This window comes from Pezoporus occidentalis, unplaced genomic scaffold (assembly GCF_034315485.1).
Source record: "Pezoporus occidentalis ecotype Australia unplaced genomic scaffold, CSIRO_AGI_Poc_V1 ctg7, whole genome shotgun sequence".
Classification (NCBI taxonomy): Eukaryota; Metazoa; Chordata; class Aves; order Psittaciformes; family Psittacidae; genus Pezoporus; species Pezoporus occidentalis.
In genome coordinates, this window is record NW_026916052.1 from 3,653,691 (window position 1) to 3,679,348 (window position 25,658).

Genomic DNA, 25,658 nt, shown 5'->3' on the forward strand with positions numbered 1-25,658 from the left:
CAGAACTATATTTTGGCTGTACCTTTAGCAGAGTTACAGTGGTGTTTCTGTAGGCTTCACAGCTGTCACTGAGTGAGCTTGCTATGAAAAGTCTTTGGGTCCCAGCTCCACTAAGGAAAACTAGGAGGTAGAATAGGTAGGGAACCAGTGGGCAGAGGTTCCTTTTGTAAGTACTTTTGTTTGTGAAAACTACTTTCTTTAGACATTTTTGTTTGAAGCTGGCAAAATTCCTCCTTTGCAAAAATATTTCATTAGAATTATGTCATGGCCAAACCCAATTTTCAAGTCTTTCAGAATACATTTCTATGTATATGGTAAGAGCTCCTACCAAAATGTTTTCCAGGAAAAAAAGGGCTTTTTGTCTGAATAGAAAATTTTTTTGTAAAATTTTGCTTTTTTTTCCAATAATGTGTTTTGTTACCTCAGGTTTCAATAAAATCCCACAACAGGACAGCATAAATATACATTCTTCGAAATTAACTTGCAGGAACAGCAATCTCCTGACCATTTCTGTTTTGAAGCATCGTTGATTTGATCTTAATGGGTCATTATGACCTGTTGCACATGATTTCAGTAATACACTAACTAAAAGCTGACAGATTTTTTACTTTAAATAACATTAACCCCACCTTCTTTGATTCCTCATAGCTTATTGACTTCAGATGTTCATCACTGAAATGACTATTTCATAAACTGCAGTCAAGATAATTCCCAAGTCACTGTGGAGAAGAAAAAAGTATTCAGCAACTACAAAAATAAAGCCATATTATGCAAAGAAGAAAAGTTTCTTCTTCACCACCACCACCTTCCTTTCATGACCTTGGGTTTATATTCAGCTGTGGGACCTGGGTAACGAAGCAAGGAATAATGAACAGAGGAGCACTGAAGCATAATGTCCTGGCACTAGCTGGGTTGAATAACAGATTGAATTTTGAATTCTTCCTGTCACCTTGACTGTATTTATTTTTCTTTGCAATAAACTGACTATGGAGAAGTAAGTTGGAAGAAATGTTTTCTGCAAAGCAGGGGGATACTAAGAGGTGCATGCACACAATGTTGTGCCTACCTTGTTCACTTTCAGTGGCTGGGTTGCTTGTTTGCCTTGCTGGGCCTGCTGAACTCTGGGTGAAAGAGAGCCCTGAGCTGGGAAAGCCGTCTGGAGTGTGGGTGCATGACCCAGCAGGCAGGAAGCCTGCAGCAAGGGCAGATATTAGGAGATGCCTGAAAGAAGCTGAAAATGACAGAGCAAAGCTTCTGAAGCAACAGAAAAATTCTTTCTTGGAGACCCAGAGGCACCAGGGGTGAGGTTTGCGCAAGATAGCTGGGACAATCTGACAGCTTGCTGCCACCAAAACTGAGTGTTTCATGCCGCTTCAAAAAGCTGGGGATGTCAGACAAACACAAGAGCTCATGCAAAAGAAGGAGCAGACAACTACAGTCAGAAGAGGGAAGTAAGCCTAGCCTTTGGGGCAGCCACTAGCTCAAATTTCTCAGGAATATTCAGCCTGTCTGGAGCCTGCTGCAGCCCAAAATGCCATTAAATGTTGTTGAACTGAGACAAAAAGCTATGAGGAGAAAGCAGAATGGCTTAAAAGGTCTGTTATATTTTGTTCTCACTTAGAAGAAACTGAGTTTTCATATTTTAAATGTTGATTTTCCTTGTTTAGCTAAACTTAAATGTGACCTTTAGGAGTTTACAGCCTTCTGGGTGATTATGGTGTGTCCACTCTAAAGGGACATGGTATATCCAGGTAGACAGCTCTAAGCTTTGGACAACTCAAGGTCTTTTCAAAGTTAGTTTAAAGAGATCCTAGTTTGGATTATTGGGGTTGAAAGAGGTCAGGGAGCAGCTCCCCAAGGAAATTTGAGGGAGCAGTTGTCTTTGGCAGGGATAAGTTGAAGGGAGCAATAAGCTATGGAGCCATTATAGCTGCAGCTGCAAGAGAAAATGTGTCCACAGTCTCTGTAAACAGCACTTCACATTCAGAGGTATATAACTGAAGCCTACATACAATCTTAGAAGAGACTTCTTGTGCAGAAAATGAAAAACTAATCTGTATGAAAATGCTATCCATGACAGCACTTCCAGGTTGAATAAAGAGGAAGATTCAGCTTAGCCTTGCTTTGAAAAAGCACGAGTGGGGCAGAACATGAGGTTGATATGGTTCTTCTGGAACAGAAATTTTTAATTCTCTAACGGGATTGTAAAAAAATACAAATAAATATTTTACTAGAAATATCAAGTTCATTGGACTAATGATAAAGCTAAAAGAAAAAAATACCCCAAGAAAAAATACTAAGAGTTGTGTGTCTTGGGAAGGGGCAGTTTTATTATAGCCAATATTTCCAGCCTGTACAACCATAAGCATACATAGACTGAGAGTCTGGAGAAGGAAATCCTTTAAGTAGGGTTGGGTAACATCAGCTGGGAAATTATAAGATATCACAAGTCAGAAAAGATTGATGAGTATATCTATAGAAACAAATGTAAACCAGCCTGCAATGACCACTTAATCAAAAGGGAATGTAATTCATCAGTTTCTGAAAAGAAAGTAAGAAAAATTGGAGGAGCCAGTCAGAAGGAACAGTCTTCACAGCTTAAAGTAATTTAGGTCATATTCAAGATTTTTACTGCTTTTCAGAGGTGTAACTGTGCAATCACTACATTACCTCCTAACGTCCAAATCCAGTTTCAGCCTTTTAACCAGCAGGAGAGTCTGTGTTCATCTCTCCAAGTCATATTGCTATAATTTCTGTAAGAAATGTTTTATACGCCAGAAATCCTTTCCTGCTGTCAAGCTGAAAGTTAGGCTGCGTCTCTCTCAGTTTACTCATCATTCACCACCACACCATCTAATTAAGTGGGTTAATTCTTGGCCACATTGCATTGAAAATAAGTTGTATAAAGCATTTTCTAACACAATTCTTTTAAGAATGTCTGGAATTTTGAGATGTTACAGTGTGAAAATCAAATGATATCTTAAATACTTTTGATATTTATATGAGACCTCACAATTTAATACCTTTCCTTTCTGAGAAAAGAAAATAAAGGCAAGTTGAGCACGAAGATGTAATGCAGATGAAACATCACCTCTTCCTTTTTTTTCCTCAAGTGATCTGTCAAGATATTTCTCTAAGTGGTTAGGAGAAAATGTGAAGGCATCCAGTTATTCCAAATTCTGGATTAAAATGCATGGGAAGAGAAGGGCAAAAGGTCCATGAATTTGGGTGGCAGGTGGGCCTGTACCTCCACCCAGCACCCAGGAATAACATGTCCTGCTGTGGAGGAAGTCTATGGAAACACCAGTCCTCCTGCCCTCCTCCATGGAACAGCCCCTGCTGCTGTGCCTCCACATCAGGCTGAAGTCATCATTAACCTGTCATGGCCATTATTGCTGTGTTACGTGCAGTCACACACATCTGAACTGCAGCAGAGGCTTATTCATCAAGGAAGAAAGCCTCAGCAGTTTTAGGAAAGATGGTGAGACTCACATCATCACTCCTAGTTTCAAAGGATTTCAGAGCTTCCAAAGTGTCTGGGCTAAGAGCCCTTAGGCTACAAAATGCCTTGCAGGAAAAAGAAAATAAAATCTGGAGATGCCATCTTTTTACCTTAGTAAAAGCCTTTTGAATATTTCAGTGACTGTTTCCCCATTTCTGGTCAGGCATGTTCCCCAGTCAACTCCTTGCTTTTGATATCACCATGTAGGAAGTAGTAAAGGGCGTGTATTGAGGAATAGATTAAAATGTTATGGGGCATGGTGGCTTGTCTCTTTTCATCCATGGAAGCCCAGAGTTAGACGAAGTCCTGCTCTTCCGGGAATTAATAGGTTCAAACAAACACACCTTTCTTCAAGCAGAGCAATTTCACGTGGGCAGCTCTTGCACAGAAGCTCAGAAACACTGACTGAGAAGCAGGCTGTGAGTGGCCCATGAGATCCAAATCTGCAACATCCCTTATTACTCATGTCAGGGAGATATGAGGCAGGGCCTGGAAGCCAGGGCCTGTCCCACCACCCCAGCCAGCAGCAGGGCAGCCAGGGACACTGGCATAGCCCCAGCCCTATGTGTCAGACACCCCCACAGGGAAGGTGATGGGCTGAGGATGGGCTATAACATGTGCTCACGCATGGATCCAACTTGGCAGGGCCTGTGGCCAGACAAGGCAGGCTGTGAGGAGCTGGTGACCAACCTGCTTCAGCATTGCTGAGGCAGGGGCTGATGGCCCCAGGGACTAACATGGGGTCTTGGGCCATGGGCAGGGTGAGGGGAGCCCTTCAGGGCTCCCGGTTTCTCAGCTTTGTTAATTACACTTTTGATTGCAGGTTGTTGAATTTTAATCTTAGTCAGGTGTGAGAGTCCTGCAAATATATCTGTCTGGGAAGATGGCAGAGGAACCGCTCTTCCAAAGAACTGAATTCCCTTTGCAGACAGACTCAGCACTTCCTTATCTTTTCTGTATTTCAAGAGTGGTTGTGACAAGAGGTCATGCAGCACGTTCCGGCAGCAAGAACATCTACACCAGCAAGAGGGCTGGGGAAATCATACCTAGGTAGCATAAATGGATGCAGCTTTAATAGTTCAGCAACAGGGTCATCAAGGGGCATCTTTCCCCTGATCCTTCCATTCAGAAGTAGTAGTTTTTCCCATTTGCCACTTACCTAACTGTTCCCAGGGAGGCCAATGGGAGCAAACACTCCAGAAAACATATAGCTGTTCATTACTTAAGAGTTCATGGCAGTAAGAGATTGAGAAGTTCCACCCTGCATCAAAGGAAGGAGTTTGCCAACATGTCAAAAGCCTCTCTGACCTCGCTGCACAATGTCAATACCAGGGTAGCCATGGTAGATCTAAACCCAGTACACAGACATTCTGGGGACTCAGACCCACAATGAAACTGTGTCAAGCCCATTGTGTGCCAGGAGAAGGAGCCCTGTGTTGGTCCCTCTGCTTCACCGTTGAGCACCTCAGGAGCCTCATTCACCATCTGAAGCAGCACAGGGACACCACCAGACTGGTGCCATGATGCGTGTGTAATGTGTCCCTCCTGGAAGGGTGCCAGGCAGTCACTTGAGGCATTCACACATTTTTTTGGTTGCATCAAGCAAAGCACATCCTTAAGAATTACAGCCCAAATACTTGGAGATTCCAGGTAGATCTCTGAGGGGTTTCTCTCTTTTCTCATGGAAAGGAAACATGGGGACAGTCCACCTTTGGAGAATCATCTTTGGATCATGACTTGCTGTCATCTTTGGATCATGACTTGCTGTCATGCATCTCATCTGCTCATTTTCAAGCCTTGCAGTACACATCATATTTCAACCTTGCTGCCAGCTTTGCTCCTCCCTAAGGAATCTTCAGATTTTTTGGTCCATTTCTTCATTCTGAGCTTTAGAGAAGAGGTCTCTCCAGTTTCCAACAACCCCTGTGTACAACAAGAAGTACTGAAAACTGAGGGCAGTCACTCCTAAGAGAAAATAATACCTAGGCAGCAATGGGGCAGAATCATTGCTCACATGAGGCGGGAAGGATCTAATCTATGCCTCAGAGAGGTCTGATTGCTTGGGAGAGGCAACATAGCATAGATGTAAAAACTGCAGGCAGGCCTCAGGGAACATTGCTGGTGGGCTGCCTCATGCCTTCCCTTCCTATAGGGGGTTTGCAAAGTGTTTTCATGAAGGTTTTATACACGGAAGAGATGGGAACATGGTTTTGTCACAGGGAAAATCTCATTCATGAATGCCTCCCTCTGAAGGGGGAAGCTATTTAGGGTTGTGTGGTAGATGGTAGAGTCTTCCTTCAAGGAGTGGTGAAGAAAAGGGATTAAAGCAAGCCCGTGCCCACAGTAGTAAGAAACTCAAGACTCTCGATGCTATGCGGAGAAGCTGGGCTGCCAGAACACTGACCCTGGCTCCAGGTCTGACCATCTCTGGCACCACCACTAACACATCAAGTAAGAGTTAACCATATCAAGACTGTTCGTTAGCTGTCATAGAGTACATAACAAGAAGGTGCCTGTGAGGCCAGCTCAGTAGTCAGCAATGTATTTCCTAGAGCTTCAAGAGCCACTTGCCCCATTAGCACACCTCTTCCCAAAGGAGAAGTTCATGAAGTGATACATACAGCCTGGAACTATGATCCAGGATCAGCCTCATCATTTTACCACCAGGCAGCAGCCACACCACAACCTCGCTGTAAAGAATAACCATCCAGCCTAAGCAGATCTGATGTATAATTGTTAGCGTAACCTACGCCAGTGTTTGCTCCACTTTCACACCTCACTTGCCTAACTAAATAGGAGTGCCACAGGGAAATAGAGCAACATGGAAGCAATGGCTGAAGACCTTAAGCCTGGCACTGTGGCACATTTTCACACAGTCTCCAAATCCCACCAATTGCAGGAGCTTTTTATACAGGATGCAACAGGGGAGAATGCACCCACACCTTTCCTTCCTAGACAGCCCAGCGACCATGGCTAAGTGAGGAAACCTATTGAGAATTCTTCCTGTGGTTCTACTTTAAAAGGTTAAGTCTCCATTTGCAGAGACCTACCCTTCTAGAAGAGGATATCCCCAGACTTGACCCTGTGGCTGTGGCATGAAACCAGCAGCAGGCGGGAAGCCTAGCAGAGGAGGTTGTCTCCCACACTGTCACCAAGGGATTCTAGGAGCTCTGTCAGAGAGGGAACCCAAACATGGTGGCCTCAGTTTCAAGGTCTTTTCATTTCTCCCAAAAGCAACTGTGCCTGTTCCAGATATGACTCCTTCCATAAAGGGGCAAGTCTATCCTCCTCCTAACCCCCATGGGCCTCCCCTAGATATAAACAAGTAACTCAGAAAGTCTGAAGGGGCAGACAGGATTGATCCAAGCGTCTCTTTTTCCCTACAGTCATATGTATCAGGAGGGGTGCACAGTGCACTCATCAAGGAAGAGCTGGGTGAGATGCTGCACTTCTTTGAGTTCCTTGCAGCTTATCACCATGATCCTCTCGTGGTCAATGTATTTGTTCCGTTCCACTAAATGGTCAAAATAGGATCCTCAGGTCACTGCAGACAAAGGGACAAAGCTGTGTAGAGTATTCCTCAAAACAGGCCCTTATCGAATCAGAGGAGTCAGCCTAGACAGCTCTCTAAGTGTGACATCAGGATGATGAAGTGACGAGCTCAACATGTCTGTTCTTTGGCTGAGGTCAGTACAGGATCCCCCAGCTCTGACCACTAGGTAGCACCGAACCACAAGCTTTGGTGTGGGAATGGAGCTCAGGCTAAAGCTTTCTCGTGGTATCTTCCCATTCTGAATTAGAGACAAAAGAAACTCTGATTCTCTGTTACTCCCTGATTCTGCCATAACATGGGCCTTTCTGCCGGTCCTCAGAATGCCTTGAAAGGTATGTTGGAGTAAGATTGTCACGCATAGTGTCCTGTGTAGGCCCCTCATGTAAGGAGGAGTGCCAGAGGATGCAGGACAAATTATATTTTCCCTTCATGAAGGCTGCAAAGTACTCATCCCAGGAGATAAAGGACAGCATCACTAGGATGTTGTTGTAGAAGCAGTAATAGGAGACATCTGTGTCTTTGGGGTTCCGAAGTAACGCAAGAATCTAGAGGAAGAAAGTACATAATATGGTTATGATTTGGTGACTGACAAAAATGTCATCTTTTCAACACATCACACAGAATCAAAGAATCATAGAATTGTTTAGATTTGAAAAACCCTTTGAGATCATCAAGTCCAATCCCAAGTCTAGCACTGTCAAGTCTACCACTAAACCATGCCCCTAACCACCACTTCTACACAACTTTTAAATACCTCCAGGGATGGTGACACAACCACTTCCCTGGCAGCCTGTGCTAGTGCTTGACAAACCTTCTGGTGAAGAAATGCATCCTAAAATCTAATCTAGAACCCCCAGTGCAACTTGAGGCCATTTCTTCTTGTCTTATTGCTTGTTACATGAGAAAAGAAACTGACACCCAACTCACTCCATCCTCCTTTCAAGTAGCTGTAGAGAGCTGTAAGATCTCCCCTGAGCCTCCTTTTCTACAGGCTAAACAATCCCAGATCCCTCAGTTGACCCTCGTAAAGCTTTTGCTCCAGGCCCTTTACCAGCTTTGTTGTCCTTCTCTGGACCCGCTCCAGCACCTCAATGTCTTTCTTGTAGTGAGGGGTCCAAAACTGAATATAGAATTCGAGGTGCGATGTCACCAGTGCTGAGTACAGGACAATCACATCCCTAATCCTTCTGGCAACACTATTTCTGTTACAAGCCAGGATGCTCTTGGCCTTCGTGGCCACCTCGACACAAGCTGGCTCATATTCAGGCAGCTGTTGACCAGCATTCCCAGGACCTTTTCTTCTGGGCGTCTTTCCAGGCACTCTTCCCCAAGCCTGTTGTGGAGTTGTGGTGACCCATGTGTAGGACCCGGCACTGGGCCTCGTTGAAACTCATACAGTTGGGCTCAGCCCATTGATGCAGCCTCTCCAGATCCCTCTGTACAGCCTTCCTACCCTCTAGCAGATCAACACTTCTGCCCAACTTGGTGTTGTCTGCAAACTTTCTTGTCCCCTAACACACACCAGACCATACAATGCTAGTCTAATTCCTTTTCTTGAGTAAGAAATCAAAGCATTCACAGTCCACTTGCTGCTAATGTGAACTTCACGCTGAAAGCAAGAAGCTTTTTAGTGATGCCCTTGAGACATACTTCTGAGATAGTTCCATTTCTGAGAAATGGGCTCATGGGCTGCTGAACAGGAGAGCCATGATCAGGCTTGCTTCTTTCTGCAGCAATTCCCATTAAAGACGATAACCCCAGCCTGTAATGAGCTTTCCACAGGTACTGTCATCTTGGAGGCAAGTTGAAGCAAAGAGAATAACTGCTTGCCCTTGCTGCATTTTCTGATGAAAACCTGTAAGCATCTTTCTGACAGAGATCAGAAGGGACAGTGACACTCAGCCCACCTCTTATGTTAGCAAAGCTGCTACTGAGAGAGGATGAGAGCCTCACCACAAGCACTCTGCCTCTTCAACTTTGGAAATGTGCCTATGCATTGACCAGCCCAGGTGAAAGTGCAGAAAACACATTTCACTCAGACACAGGAAAGCTAATTTGGAGTGAAAAAGCCTTTGCAGTGCAATGCAATGAGAAGACTCACCTTAGCCTTGCTTTGGAGCATGGATGGTGGAAGGAGATGAGGTGGCAGATGGATTTGTATAATTCTTCCTGAAGGCAGTTTGTTCATTCTCTTTAAAGCAAGTGGGAAGAAATGTAATAGGACAAAAGTAGCTTATTCAGTGACATGTGCCTTTTCAGGAATTATGGGTAATAAAAAAAGGTGAGCCCAAAGAAGTATCTTATCCCTTGGAAAACCCACAGGGATGCACTGGTGGTGTAGGCTTCTGTCAGCCTCTGCCACAGAGAACCATTTCACACAAGACAGGCTTCAGGACAGGGCATCCTGAAAAACGTCTTACTGATAAAAGCCACTGGGTCCAGTGGTTATGAGGTGGATCATTGTAACTTGAAACCATATTTGCCTGTGCACAGCTCTACAGACTGCACACAAAGGGATAAGGATCAGTAATTCCTCATTTTCAGACAGAAAAAGGAAGCTTAGGTGAAGTGAAGACAGGTGGCCTGGGAAGAATACAGGAATATTGTCCAGCAAGCTAGGGATCGAGTCAGTAAAGCTAAGGCCCAATTAGAATTAAGTCTGTCTAAGGATGTCAAAGTTAACAGGAAGGACTTCTATAGGTATATTGCAAACAAAAGACAGACTAGGAATATTGTGGGCCCTCCCCAGAAGCTAATGGAGAGTTAGCTACCCTGGATTTGGAGAAGGCTGAGGTTCTCAACAACTTCTTTGCTTCAGTCTTCACTGGCAAATGCTCTGACCACACCATCCAAATCTTGGAAGGCAGAGGCAGGGACTCTAAGAAAGACGACCTTAAGCCCACTGTAGGAAGGGATCAGGTTGGAGATCATCTTAAGAATCTGAATGTGCACAAGTCCATGGGACCTGGTGAAATCCAACCGTGAGTCCTGAAGGAGCTGGCGAATGAAGTTGCTAAGACACTGTCCATTGTATTTGAAAAATCATGGCAGTCAGGTGAAGTTCCCGACGACTGGAAAAAGGGAAATATAACCCCCACTTTTAAGAAGGGGAAAATGAAAAACCTGGGAAACTACAGACCAGTCAGTCTCACCTCTGTGCCTGGCAAAATCTTGGAACAGATTCTCCTGGAAACCATGCTAAGGCACAAGGAAAACCTGGGGTTGGAACTAGATGATCTTTCTCAAAGCAGGGGGAAGACCTAACCTTCTAAGTCAGGTTTTGCATCTCAAGGTTTTGTCCAGAAAAGTTTTAAAACTTTGAGGTGGAAATTCACCACCCACTGGAAATCTCTTGCAGTGTCTTCCCACTGTAGTGTTGGGTTTGTTTGTTTATTTGTATTTTACTTCTATGTGTTACTGCAGTGTAAAATGATGACACAATCTTCTGGATTTCAGCATTTTGTACTTTACTACTTATCAAGAGAACAACACTCACCGGTTTTAGGATAGCCTCCTAGAATCATGTTGTCTCTCCGGATTTCAAAAGATTTCAGAGCTTCCAAAGTTTCTGAACTAGTAAGTGTAGAAGTGTAGAATACCTCTATAGCAAACAGTATGCTTTCTGGGGGAACCTTTTCACTCTGTGAAGAAGAGTTGTCCACTATTTCAATGACTCTCCCCCTATTTCTGTTCATGTTTGTTTCCTTGTGGAACTCTTTCCAAAGAAACAGATAGGCTGCTTTCCCAATGCAGAAAACATTTATGCAACATATTAGCAAAGCAGGTAGGGTGTTTACTCAGGAATGAAAGTACAAGTCACTGATTAATTCTGTACTCTGTTGACTCCTTTTGAAATTACAGGACTGGAGACTAACAATAGGGACATAAGGTCTTTGCTGCAGCCAGCTGCTGCTTGATTGGTTTTCACCCATTAAGTACTTGTGCCTCAGGTTTCTCTTTTCTACATGTAGTGTTTTACACTTTTACCGAACTCCATGTTCACCACTAACAGATATTGGTTTAATTGTCCTCCCAATTTTGTTGTCATCCAGTATACGCAGTCTGATCATGAGCACACTATTGAAACCAAGTTCACAATAGCCATGTAAAGAAGTAGATATTCCTGAAAGTATTGCTGCTGATGACCTTGCTTCTAGGTGTCTTTTATCATTGTTGCATGAGTTTCTAGGAACAGAAATCTACTTTCAGTACATTAATTTCATTAAAAAACACATTCATAAATTACCACTTCCACATATGAAGCCATAAATTTGTTGATCTAGATTATATGTTGTCATATAATTTCAGAGCCTTTCTGATGCTGTCATCTATTGTATCTTCTGTCTATGGCTTATTCAAGAGATAAGTTTTCTTTTAAAGAAAGAATGCAAACAGCTTTGACATAGTTTATACTTATTTCTTGGTTAGTTACTTAATTGGTTTTGCTAGTAAATGTCCAGGTATCAAGTTAATATGACTGCTTTATTTTGATTCTTTATTCTCAATTTTTTTAATTTATTCTTTACTTTTAAATTTATGTATCTCCTCCTCCATGCATTTGGTACCTTTCTGGGTACCAGATAATTTCTAGTTGTTCAAAGATGGCTTGTGTCAGTACTTTCACATAATCTGCTTTTGAAGCCACTGACTTTTTTCTGAATATTTTAAGTATTATTTCTATGCAAAACTCTGCATGTCTACATGTCCAGGCAGAATTAACCAGCTTTAGAAGAATGAAGCAAAAAGTCATTGAATATTTTATTCTTTCCTAGTGTATCTTCTGGTTTTACTTCTTATCTGCTTAGGTGAGGGATCTATAAATTGGGCCTGATTTTTTCCTATTTGTAATTCAACTATACTTAAAGAGTCTTATATTGCTATTTTCCAGAACAGGTGACTGAAGTGCCATTTGTCTCTGGACAGGTCTAAAATGCTATGATGTCCTCAGGGGCAAATAACAATGCAAGTACAAAATACCCAAATATAGTAATATCTCACACCATTACTGTTGACAAGCCCATTTTCCAATAAAGCCAGTTTCAGTAAATTTTGGCGCCATCAATTTCAGAGAATTTCCAGTTATGGAAAGTAATTTCTTTCAGTGTTTAAGTATTAATTTAAGGTAAAGCTTAACTATAGGTGCACACTTACTTAAATGAAGAATGAATGCAAGGAACAATAAGTATAGTTTTGTGGTAAGAGCACTTTGCTGGCATTAATGGTGGGGAACACCTTCTGTATTCACTACATTTCCTTTTCCTGTTTTATGGCTGGAGCATAGAAAACATAAAAGCAGTGCTTAGAAGTAGCAAATAGCAAGCAGTATAGATTAAGAAGTCTCTTCAAACACAAGAAAAAGACATTAATTCATGATTTTGCTTTTGACTAACCTTTATACAGGCAGAAACATGGCCTTTAGTGGAACAAGTACACATTTATATGATATTAAAAAGAAAATTATCTGAGACTTTTATGATAAAAAGAGAGAATTATTCATAGTTACACACAATAATAGAGTATTTGATTCCTGGGATTCTTGGAGAAGTAAGGAGGCAGCTCAACAGAATCGCCACCCTAGGCTTTCAGAGCGCAGACTTTGACCTGTTTAAAAGCCTTGTTGACTGAGTTCCTGGGGAGGCAGTCCTGAAGGGCAAGAGTCCAGGAAGGCTGGACATTCTTCAAGAAGAAAATCTTAAAGGCATAGAAGCAAGCTGTCCCCATGTGCTGAACAGAAAGCTTTGGCTGGAACTCAGGAAAAAAAGGAGATTTTATGGCCTTTGGAAGAAGGGGCAGGCAACTCAGGAGGACTACAAGGTTGTAGTGAGATTATGCAGGAAGAAAATCAGAAGGATAAAGCCCAGCTGGAATTTAATCCTGCTACTGCAGTAAAAGACAATAAAAAATGTTTCTATGAATACATTAGCAACAAAAGGAGGGCTAAGGAGAATCTCCATCCTTTACTGAATGCAGGGGAAAACAGTGACAAAGGATAAGGATGAGGTATTTAATGCTTCCTTTGCCTCAGTCTGTAATAGTAAGACCAGGTTTTCTTTGGGTACACAGCCCCCTGAGGTGGAAGACAGGGACAAGGAGCAGAATGGAGCTCCTGTAATCCAATGGGGAATGGCTAGTGACCTGCTGCACCACCAGATAGAATCCACCCAAGCAGGCTGGAGGAGCTGGCAAAAGTGCTCACTAAGCCACTTTCAATCGTGCATCAGCAGTCCTGGTTAAGTGGTGAGGTCCCACTTGACTGGAAGTTAGCAAGTGTAATGCCCATGTACAGAAGGGCTAGAAGGAGGATGTGGGGAGCTACAGGGCTGTCAGTCTGACCTCTGTGCTGGGGAAGGTTATGGAACAGATCAGCTCAAGTGACATCAAGTGGCACATACAGGACAACCAGGCAAGTAGGTCTAGTCATCATGGGTTTATGAAAGCCAAGTCCTTCTCGACTAACCTGATCTTCTACGATAAGGTAGTCTGCCTAGTGGATGAGGGAAAGTCTGTGGATGCTGTCTACATAGACTTTGATAAAGCCTTTGGCACCATTTCCCACAGCATTCTTCTGGAGAAACTGGCTGCTCGTGGCCTGGATGCATGTACTGTTTGCTGGGTAAGACTGGCTGGATGGCTGAGCCCAAAGGGTGGTGGTGAGTGGAGTTAAATCCAGTTGATAGCCAGTCACAAGTGATGTTCCCCAGGGCTCAGTGCTGGGGCCAGTTCCCTTTAATATCTTTATCAATGATCTGGATGGGGAGGTCAAGTTCACCCTCAGTAACTTTGCAAATGACACCAATTTGGGTAAAAGTGTTGATCTGCTGGAGGGAAGGCTCTACATAGAGATTTGGACAGGTGGGATCAACAGGATGAGGACAACCATATGATATTCAACACAGCTCAGTAAGAGGTCCTGCCCCTGAGTCACAACAACCCCATCTAACAGTACAGGCTTGGGGAAGAGTGGCTGGAAATCTGCTCAGAGGAAAAGGACCTGGGTCAACAGCTGCCTGAATATGAGCCAGCTTGTGTCGAGGTGGCCAAGAAGGCCAAGAGCATCTGGCTTGTATCATATATAATGTGGCCAGAAGGACAAGGTAAGTGATCATCCCCCTGTACTTGGAACTGGTAACACTGCACCTTGAATACTGTGTTTCGTTTTTGGGCTTGTCACTACAAGAAAGACATCGAGGTGCTGGAGTGGGTCCAGAGAAGGACAACAAAGCTGGTGAAGGGCCTGGAGCACAAATCTTACAAGGAGCAACTGAGGGAACTGAGCTTGTTTAGCCTGGAGAAACAGATGCTCTGGAGAAACCTTATCACTCTCTACAACTACCTGAAAGGAGGTTGTCACAAAGTGGGTGTCTGTCTCTTCTTCCATGCAACAAGCAATAAGACAAGAGGAAATGGTCTCAAGTTGCACCAAGGGTTCTAGATTGTATATTAGGAAGCATTTCTTCACCAGAAGGGTTGTCAAGCACTAGCACAGGCTGCCCAGGGAAGTGGTTGTGGCATCATCCCTGGAGGTATTAAAAAGCTGTGCAGTGGTTAGGGACATGGTTTAGTGGTAGACCTGGCAGTGCTAGGCTAACTGTTTTTCTTCATGATCTCAAAGGTTTTTTCCCATCTAAATGATTCTATGATTCTATAACTCTGCACTTCTCAGGTCACACTTGGAGTACTGTTTACCAGTTCTGGTAACCACAGTTCAGGAAAAACACAGACAGTCTGGAGGGGGTCCACAGGAGGGCCCTGAAGATGATAAGCCTCATTAGAGTATTCTAATACTTAACAGGCATCTACAAAGAAGACAGAAGCTCTCTATTCACAAGGAACCACATGGAGTAGATAAAGAGCAGTGGATACATGTCATGCACCTGGAGAGGTTTCATCTTGATATAAGAAATAAATTCTGTCCCAGGAATGTGGTAAAGTCATCATCACGGGAGGTTTTCAAAATGCAATAATCTCATCTAGTCCCCTTTCCCATTGAAGGTTGGATCAGATGATCGTTCAAAGTCCCTTCTAACCTGCATTGTTCTATGGTTCTATAAAAGCGGTGTCTCCGAGTGGATTTTGCATGTTAACACCAGCACATACTCTGAAATCCATCTTGAAATTTTGCATTCAGAGACATTAAAGTCCCTAAGAAGGTTGATTCCTCTTCTCCTTCATTCTCCTCCCACTAGTTCTTGCTGAAGTCACAAGGAAGATATCCTTTGCCATTAATAAAGGTTTTGTCAAAGCCATATTTTAACTAGTGACCTTTTCTGTGAAGGTATTGCCTGATTTGAAACATTCTTTTAAAAATTCTAAGTATTAAATAACTGTAAGTAACCCAGAAAAACTGGGTTTGGCTAGAAAGAGAAAAGGAGCATTTCCTTTCGAGTGACAGCTACTGAAATATGGCTGTTAAGTTTATTTGAATATAGTTAGTTGTCATCTTCTTCAACATATGAGTGTAGCCAAAGTAAGCAAAAGACCTCACCTTTAAAACAAAAGCCCACTATTCATCACTATCACTGTAAAGGCTGCTGCAATGTGACTACTACAGTAATTCTAAGGTGCTTGAAACATTTAATCTAGTTTTCTAGTATATGGCAATCAGATGATCTGAGAGTGCATTGGGAAGCTCTTGCCACATTTCATCAATTTTCAGACTTTACAGTACACTTCATACTTTAACTTTGTTCCCAGTTTAGTTCCCTTTATATGTCCTTCAAATGTTTTGTCCATTTTCTTATTCTGATCTTCACTGAAAAAGATTCTTTCATTTACACCACCTTCAAAGAGGCAAAGAAACTGTATTAAGAAATTGTATTATTTTTTGTTCTACAGACCTGTCATTCTTTTTCCATTGTACACTAAATGGAGTTGATCAGTTTGTCAAGATAAAGCTTCACTCATTTTTGCACCAGTATAATTTTGTGATGTCAGTTGAGCTACAGATCTGTGAAACTGCTATAATGCAAAAGAATGTTCTTCTCTTCAGATGACCCCGTTCAAAAAAAAACAGCCTAAAATCCTGTCTCCCTGCAACTCTCTACTCCAGTCAATTATGACTGACAAGGTGGAAGATCATGAAGGCTTGATTAAGAATCATGTGGCAGGAGGCAGAGCTGGAGTTTTGCTCCCTTGGCAAGTTGAGATTTTATTCAGTGATTTCTTTAACGTAAAATGCAGAAATAGATTCTGATAGCTAGATTGGCCCTCTCATGTCAGTGTCTCCCAAATCACACCACAGAAGTAGTTCTCTTTTGTTTCCCCTTCTCTGTATACATGATTATTGCATGCTTGGCTCACTTCTTAACTGTGAGTATGAACAGAGGCTTGGTTGTGGCCCTTTCAGGAGTTTCAGAAGATCCTACACTCTTCTAAAAAGTGTTATCCTGCCACTCAGACTGAGTTTCACTCAGTTTTTCCTGCTCAGGTAAGCGTCTAATGGCTGAAGAATTAGTGGTCTTGGAACAGAGATGGAGAGGAGTTCAGACACATGACAGAAAGTTCCTCCTTCCTGACAGTCATTTTTGGGCCTCTGAAAGCTACCTGCTGCCAGAATCTTGCTGGGCCTCTTCCTCAATAGTGTTTCTCAAGCATAACAGTGATAACCTGTTTGATATTCATCTGTAATGCTAATATGTGTGCAAAAAAGAATCAAATGATGGGTGGCCCAAGCTCCTGTGAGCGTGGTATTTCTACCTCTGGACCTCTTGGAGCTTCCTAACTTTGCAAAAGAAAACATCACTGGGTTTCCAATGGGTCTTCAGTGAGTTCTTCTTCATTGACTGGAAGCTGCTCCTCTCTACCACACTCTGAAGCTCTTTCTCAGTCAGGGAAACCCCAAAGAAAGCAGGTATGTTTTTCACGCCCAGGACCAGATTCTGAAAAGAGGACTGTAACGTACTACATGACAGTCGAACAAATTACACTGCTTTCTGAGTTGTTTGCACTTCCCTACATCTCTCTGCTGGCTACATATATAGAATATTCATAGAATTCAGTAGGACTGGAGTAGTACATAGCGTTTCTCTCCTCCATAATTATTTCAGAGGAGATGTGGGTTGTCATCCTATAGATCACAAAAGTTTGTGTGTGATTTACAGTTGAGCAAAATCTACACTCTTAAATATGTAAAGCTCCCCCAGAAAATTACTGGTGCTTTTGATTTACAGTGATTTACAGAGAAAACAAGAATCATTTTCACAAACAAAATTTTTTAAAGACTTTCAAGTTTGAATTTCATTTCTTTCCCTTAAAGCAATAATCTATCTATTTCATACAGTAGTTTGAATACACTACATGAATATAATGGTTAGTTGGTTTAGGAGCAAACACCCTTTGAAGCATAAAATATTTGTAACTATTGGTAACCTCATCTCTTTTAGCTCTTCATAAGTTATAACATTTTCATAATCAGCATATTTGTTCCATTTGGAAAGGTACTCAAAGTAGCATCCCCAGGGCACTAAGTAAAACAAAAAATTCCTAAGATGAAGCATAAATGAAAATTAGACAAGGTCCTTATTAAATAAACCAATTTTTACTCCTTAAGTTGATCACTTAGCCATGGTCATTAATAATAATGTCTATACCAGAGTTTACACCCTTCTGTGGGAATTAATGGGGTTTTGCTCCAGGCTGTTCTGACACATGTACAGGTCTTGGTAAACTTCTTAGTATTTTAATACAAGTGTGAGTCCACTAAAGAGCTATAACCATCTTGTAGACTCCTTTAATCCAGTTTAAAACCTTGTTTAACTTCTGTTTCATGTGGCAGAAAGAGGGCATGTGACATGCCAGACTGAAGAATTCATGCAATTTTAAACAAGTGGGATTATTTTCTTTCTTACTTAATGCAAAAAACTTAAAACAAATCATTCATCTGGTCCAGCTTGGCAAGGTGTTTAGATGTCTGTGGGTGCACAAGATGATGGATGTTGGAGAGGAGGGGTAAAGGAGATACAAGATAGAGATAAGGAGGAACTGCTTCTTCCAAAAAAAACATCAAATTGTGCAAGTTGAAGCAGTTTGTGGAAGTGAAGTTTTGATAAGGATTTATCTGCAGGCATAAGACAGGCACTGTAAACTTCAGTTCAAATATCTAACTTTCTGTCTTTAATCTGCTTTTGCACTGTAAACCTAAAATCCTGATGTTGATTTACAAAGTGCAAGGTTTTTAGACAAAGTCAAAGCACTGAATAATTGACACAGCCAGAATAATATACTGTACTTTTCTTTGTCATGAAAGCTATGAAGAAATCATCCCAGGTCTCATTAAGAGGGAAGATGAGACATGCCGTTGGAAAAATGGTAAAAAGCTGTAGCTACATCTTTTGAATTGTGGATCAGCAACAATATCTAGAATAAAATAAAATATTTTATTTGTAGAGAAAGACATAACAGACTATAATATGAAGAAAACAATAATTTACAATTTATAAATTTATAATTGCAATTTCTAATATCTTGTGTACTACTTGCAAAAGTAATAATTTCATTCTAAATTCAGAAAGTGAATTTTACTTTGCTTCAGTACCTTGTGAAGATGATTGCATATAATTATTAAAATATCTTTTACAGATTAATTAAATTAATTATGCAAAATCTATGTATGTTTTGCTCGATACAAACATCATTCGTCCTTTAGGTAGTGGGGAAAAATCACAAAAATACAAATTCTTGACACGCTGAAGCCTTCACTTGTGACAACACCAAAAGATGCATCCCATAAGAAATTGTGTCAAAATACATTTTACTGCTTTGTTCCACCATCTCGCTTGTGAAGACTGACACAAATGTGTCAATAAGGATGAACTGAGATTAAGTGAGATGAATGGCAGAAATTAAACCAGGCTAAACACTTAAGAATAAGAGTGATTTTACAGAAAAATACTAAATTATCTTTAAAAAGAATCTGTTGGAGTGTTTGCTTTCAAGATTTTAAAATCAGCATTTACCTTGGCTTTATTTCTGAAGATAGAACTGGGAAATTTTTCAGGAAGGAGATGATTAACCATAACTCTTCAAAAGGGAAATTTGCATCTACTTTAAAAATTGGAAGGAAGAAAGTGGACAACTCAGTACAAGTATTCATCAGCCTATGATAAAATATTGTCTTGTTGAATGTATCAGGTTATTGGTTGATAGAAGTACTTATTTTTTGTGAGTGTTATCCTGGGATCTCAGTAGACTGCTCTGAGTAGCTCTAACTTTCAATAACGCCTGAGAATAGGTGCTTGGAAAAAGATTAACCATTGCTAATTCTCTTCAGTGATAATTAATTTAATGTGTTCTGTTAGACAAGGGATCAAATCTAAAGGTAAGATTCAAGCTCTAACTGGTGGTATGTGAAACGTGAAAGATCTCAAGGACAGAGAGAAGGGGTAAGGAAGAAGAATTAGTAAAAGAGACAAAAGCCACTGTTTCAATACTTGAAATGTCATTAAACTCTTCTCAAATACTAAACAAGCCACATCACTGAATTTCTGCATTTGTTGTGTATCGAATGAGTATGTACTCCTCTAAAGCCCTCTGAAGTGTCCATTTATCACTTCAGCATATGGCAATGCAGATGAAATTCATCCTGACCAGATGCCACATACAGAGAAGTGGGAGAGTTCTTATCAAATTGGACTATTTCACACAACATATATTCAGCATTTGCAGCACAACATTTTGACAACTTACACATGTATTCTGTGCCCACCTCGTATTTCCCAGTACCTCCCATTTCAAGGTAGGGGAATTCTTGCATTTCTTCATAATTCACGCTGCTTTCTTTATTCTGCGCTTTCTTTTCAAATATGGCTACCAGATCATCTAAGACTTGACCCAGCCAGTTTGTGCCTGAAAGGGGAAAAATACAGAATTGTTTGTAAAACCTTTAGAATAAACAGAAATGGATTTGCCAGCAAAGCCAAGAAGTAGATAGTACTACCAGGTGAGTTGCTTGGTCTCCTGTCATGGGATAGAATCATATTTGACTATCTGAACAATCGCCTGTCAGTCTCTTACCTTTATTATTTATAAGAGCAGATTTCTCCAACTCAAATGGCTCAGTATATTGCAAGTTAACTTGTGTATTGTAAATTAACTTGTATGTTGTAAATCAACTAATACAGGAGAAGAATCACCTATGATTCAAAGAGGAAAACATGCAATAATGTTATACATTTTTATTGTGACAAATATAATGGGATTTGGAGTGGCTAACCTGTACCTCAATGCCTAGTATAGTATATATGTTTTCTGGCATGCTGCATAGGATTATTTTGGGATGAGTGGTGGGTCACTGAACTTGAACACAAGAGCAGAACCAGATCTGAATATCATGCTGTATGTGCTCATTTTCTTTACCAACTAATAAAAATCCTCTAAACTGACATTTCCTATACACATTTACTATATTTTTATTCAAAACATCTTTAATTTATTATTTCCTGACTTTTAGACATGGGTTCCTACATCTTTTCACTACAGTCTCAATACCTGCGTTCTGTTGCATAACACTTCTTAAAAAAAAAAAAAAGATAAGCAAAAATCTTACAATCCTGTCAACTGTGACTGGAAGACAGCGTGAACCCAATTGATGGAGGAGAGAAACAGCTACATTAAAATGGGTATGAAACAATCTAATCCAAACCTATAGCTCTGATGTGGGCTGATACAGGGTGCTTTCAGAAAGAAGGAGCAAAGATGTACAGTAAACTTGCAACCCTAGCAAAGATCTCCTCTTGATTTTCCAATAGCCAAAGATCAGTGTGATCACTTGAAATGTTTAAAAAAAATTAGATATTCTTGACCTCTATAAAACTAAAACAAAGAAACAAACAAACAAGCAAAACTAAGGAATATACAGCACAGCATGTGAAGGTACCAAAAACACCATTTTGTACAAAAATATAAAGCTATTAGCGTTACAAATATAAATGTTAGAGTTCCTGCAATATCAGGAGATCTAGTTACTTCTGGTATGAGAACTGTATTTTAATTCTCTCTAATTTGTGCATTTAACTGATAACTATAAAAGGTAAAGATAACAAAAGCTTTTACATGCTATAGAAAAACAAATCAAATGCCTTAGTCATTTGAACAATTCCATATATAAAATCTTCATAACTAATTTTGTTGTGCTTTTTGAGAACAAAATTAGTTCTACAAAATTTTGTGAAATTTCTAAATGATGTTATCTAGTATAATATATACTATTATATACCATATAATATGTATTTTATATATTTAGTACAAACCTACTTATTTGTCATTACATAACTTTATTTATGAAGAAAGCAACCTATATTCACCAGATTTAGGGTATCCCGCCAAAATTATATCATTGCTTCTGGCTTCAAGGAAGTCCATGGCTCTGAATACTTCAGCACTGCAAAAAGTAGCAGGGTAGAGAATCCCCTTGTAAGAAAAAAGCAGTTTGTCACGATCCATTGTGTTAACAGCCACCATTGCCTCATTTATGATATCAGCAAATGTTTTCCTGGACTTCTCCATTCTTCAATCTCTGTCACGCACACAGGCATCCTCACAGTGTGAAGTACTATGCAGAAAAAGAGACAGAGATTACCTTTTAATAGGGGGTTGATTGTTTGGGTTTTTGACCCTGTGAGCAATAATTTACTATTCTTTCTGAAACTATAAAGAAATACGCAACTCCAGTCAAAGACCTTAGTTCATTTGAACAGTTTGAAATTAACAGAAGTTGAACATAAACAAACAAGATAAAACAAGAAAATGTGATTTCATTCTAGCTTATAGGGCTTAACTAACTTCAAAATATGCCAAAAAAAAAAAATCTGTAATTACAACACAGAGTTTATAAACAAAATATTTCAAAATAGAGCATTGTGAACTGCAGGCTGGGGTTTAAATAGCACAACCACATTCCTTATGGAATTGTGCTCTTTCCAGTGCTCAGTCTGCTGGGATTTCTTTTTTTTTTTTGTTATACCACTGATCATTCTCAGCAAAACGGGATCAAATGTATTGGAACTGAGAGAAAAACTGTTCATTGCGCAGGAGGAGCAGGAGGACCAGCAGTTGCATACCTGTATACTTTTGCCATTTACTCACCCGGATAGATTCATGCCTGGTACCTGAGGTGTACTGCAGTGCTCACAGGGTGAACTAGCCCTACATCTTGACATCAGTTTTGTTCAGCCCATAGAAATCTTTTGCTTTTCCCTTCATGTCCTCTTTTCTGGAAAACTCTGTCAATATACAAAGACCACCCGAAAAAGTGGACATCGTACAGCTCCTCCTCAATCCATTTGTTGAATGAGATCTGTGCCAAAGCACAGCCAGTTGGCACTAGCTGCATTACTGCCTTGATGTTATCTAAAAATTGCTATACGATAAGATAGCATCTTTATTGGTCTTTGAAGTGTAACACTAGCAAAATAAAAAAGCAGCCTGCCTTAATGTTTTCCCTTTACCTCCCCTTTGCATGAAACTGTTATAGATTGAATCTAAGAAAATGTGTTTAATTGGTATTTTTACTTGTGAGAAAAAAAAAGGGGGGGGGCTGGGACAATAAACATTCCCTAAGGAAGGAAAAAAGGGGGAAATGGTATGTAAATTATTGATGCATTTCATGCAGTAGCACAGCATTGGAATAGGATTTCCATGATAGAAGGACAGCTCATTTCAGTCCTACACTTCACTCATCGTAGAATAATCCAAAGAAACTTTGACAGAGAAAACCCAGATTTCCAGTGTATTTTTGCCAGAGAGGGCAGTCAGACCAATTTTTCCTTGGACGACGTTTTACCCTTAGGAACAAGAAAAAAAAAAAAAACACACAAAAAAAAAAAAGAGTATTAGTGGAGAAAAACCAATTAGAAAACGTAAGTCATGGTGAGAGATTTTGAGGGGAGTTAAATTTCTTGGTTCAGTGATTTGAACCTTTGATACAGCCATCTGTCACTACACCTGAGCCAGGAGATGGGAGGAGTGTACCTTGCACCATACATGTTACACAAGAAGACCCTCGGATCTGCCAAATACTGAACCAGGAGACTGATGGAAAACATCAGTTGATTTAAAGTTTCTAAGAAGCAGCTTTAAAAACATGGAGATTCAAAACAGTTTAAAGTATTTGATAATCTCCAGATTAATGGTATTTATTGTTCAGTGCCTCTGAAAGTTCCTGACTTCCCATACTTATCAGACCTCGTCTTTCGTGACTGGAGCTTTGCAGGAAGAGGCTTGTGGCCTTTAATGTGTTAGCAGCATAACACTGTCAGCTGGCAGTTGCCTAGTGAACTGATCTGTTTATGCAGATCCATTCCCTATTAAATGAAGCAACAAAGCAATACCCTCAAAACTTCTGATCTTGGGTGGTAAATGAGAAGTGGTGGGGGTTTGTAGGTATTTCCATGAGTTGTATTAGTCTCAGTAAAACTCTGGAGAAGGATTTCATAAATTAGTCCTCCAAAATGACCTAATAAGGTTCAAGATGGATCCATTAAGATTGATCCATTCATGAAGGTACTCTAAGATCCCCCTGATCATCCATCTGCAAAAAAAACCCACGAACTTCAGGAGGGGGACATTCCCTGGGATCCTATGAATGAGTTCATGAAAAGTACGTCTTAAAGTAAAATTTGCTCTATGATGGAAATGTATATGTGGCATTTTTTCCTTTTGAATAATTTAGCAGAAACTATAGAGGGTAAACCCAAACAATACCCTGCACGGATAATCCCAGACTCATCAAAGTAGCCATCAGCTTGCCAAAGGCTCAGAGGAGCACACGGAGACAAAGTCAGGCAGTCCTTCTAGTCTTGTTCCAGGAAAGCATCAGCCCCAGTGTCCTGGTTTGAAGACAATCCGTTAAGATGAACAGTGCTGGAGTACCTTTTGATGATTGGCAAAGCTGCTACCTGGGGGTATAGGCACATGAAAGGGACAGGACTTATTACATCAGGAGTACATGACAGCTGTGAGACAAAGGCCACAAAAATTATTTACCAGCCTGCATGACACTATTAATATTTACTTAAAAATAAAGGAAATACTGGAACAGAGACGAAAAATAATTAATCCTCAGTACAATATCTGGGCTTTATTTCTTGACTACTCTAAAAACCTGTTTGAGCTGGGATCCAATCTATTGCAACATTTTCTAGGATCCTCTTTCATCTTTTGTTTTCCTCTTGAATTGTAGAGTCTTATTTGTGACGGCCCCTTTCCCTGACCACAAATATGGTCAAAACATCAGATTAGAACACTGTCCCTTGGATACAGAAGTATATGCAGCTCTTGTTTTGGTCACTACTTAAAATTTCCCAAGTGTCTTTTCTAAACTTTTCCTCTTGCAGTTTTTTTTTCAGCCTCAGCTTTGCTGTCTCTTCAGAGTTTCCACTCCCGTAATCCCCCCTCTGGAACAAGGTAGGAAATAAGCAATTTTCCACAGCTTTCATCATCCCTATTAATGTATTGGCTGGTTGCCAAAGTACAGATGCAAAGGTTAACTGCCCTCTCCCTCGTGTTAATACTCCACTAGGTAATAAGAAAGATTATGCCAGTAAATCAGAAAATTTCATGACACACAATGCTGGAGAAATAATCTTCTTATACTAATCTGAAGATGTCAGTTGTATGTCAACAGACTCCTCAAGCCTCAAATCACCAAAGGATTTATTTCCTTTCTTGTTTATCTGATCTTTCCCAACCTTAAGAGTGAAATTAATTTTAAAAGTTGGAAGCCTCTGATGAGAACTTTGTTACCAAATAGATGTGCAAATGGAGGAGTCAGGCCAGTGACCTCAAGTCACCTGCTGCCTTACTATGGGTCTATACAACCTGACATTACAAGAGGAAGTGAAAGAAATAGGAAGGAGGGAACAAAGAAGAACATTACAAAACACTCACTGGTGTTATGGAGGACTTTTTGATTCTTGCACTGAGTGTCCTATGTAGTGTAAACCTGTCATTAATCCCGTCATGGTCTGTGCCTCTCAAATAGTCAATGCTCTCCAGCCCTTAGCACAGAAGTAGTTCTGTCATACAAGAAAAGTGTAATGTGGCGATACAAATGAGGCTAAATACAAAATGCAAAAGTAAAGTGTGCTAAATAAAGCTGATTAAAGATGTATCTTGAAACAGGTCATCCAGATGCACTAAAAAAATTAGTGCTGTCACATTCTTTGAGAAAAAAAAAAAACAAAACCACAATTTTAAAGTACATGAATTTGAATGCACAAATTGAGATCATCAAAGCAAATGCAACTTGCTCAGCAGGGCATATGAGACATCAGTGGATATATTCCTAGAAGAGCTGGAAGTGTGTAGATTCGGTCTTAAGCATAAAGTCAAAATAGTGCATTTCACAGGAAGAAGACAATTTAATTCCTTGTCTGAAGATTGTACTTTAACTCTTTTTTCACTTAACTTATCAAAGATTTCTAATTGTATTCAAATATTGTAGCATCAGGACTGGAAAGTCATACAAAAAGAACCAAATAAAAAAAAATGAAACAGAGTGGTTTTCTCTGATTTTTTTTTTTTTAATGTATTTCTCCATGGATTTTGTTGAGTCCCAGTTATGACACTGTTAATTAATCTTCTAGAAAGTTTAAAGAAGAACTGCGG

At 40.4% G+C, this 25,658-nt stretch overlaps 2 protein-coding genes across 2 annotated transcripts; both read right to left on the reverse strand.

Annotated features, from left to right (window-relative positions):
• Positions 1–5,251: 5,251 nt before the first annotated feature.
• On the reverse strand, positions 5,252–10,783 carry LOC134175695 (sulfotransferase 6B1-like). Its single transcript, XM_062641925.1, has 6 exons — positions 10,552–10,783; positions 9,157–9,287; positions 7,330–7,600; positions 7,216–7,239; positions 6,907–7,037; positions 5,252–5,537 (listed from the first exon to the last, which is right to left on the reverse strand). The coding sequence occupies exons 1-6, from the start codon at positions 10,748–10,750 to the stop codon at positions 5,358–5,360; spliced, it is 936 nt and encodes a 311-aa protein (XP_062497909.1). The 5' UTR covers positions 10,751–10,783; the 3' UTR covers positions 5,252–5,357.
• Positions 10,784–15,441: 4,658 nt separating this feature from the next.
• Positions 15,442–22,447, reverse strand: LOC134175734 (sulfotransferase 6B1-like). The gene is given in 8 exon segments (XM_062641978.1): positions 15,442–15,854; positions 16,778–16,933; positions 17,414–17,517; positions 18,283–18,328; positions 18,330–18,410; positions 19,010–19,094; positions 19,733–19,898; positions 21,356–22,447. Coding segments are annotated over 8 exon segments (987 nt in total). The 5' UTR covers positions 21,558–22,447; the 3' UTR covers positions 15,442–15,707.
• Positions 22,448–25,658: the final 3,211 nt, after the last annotated feature.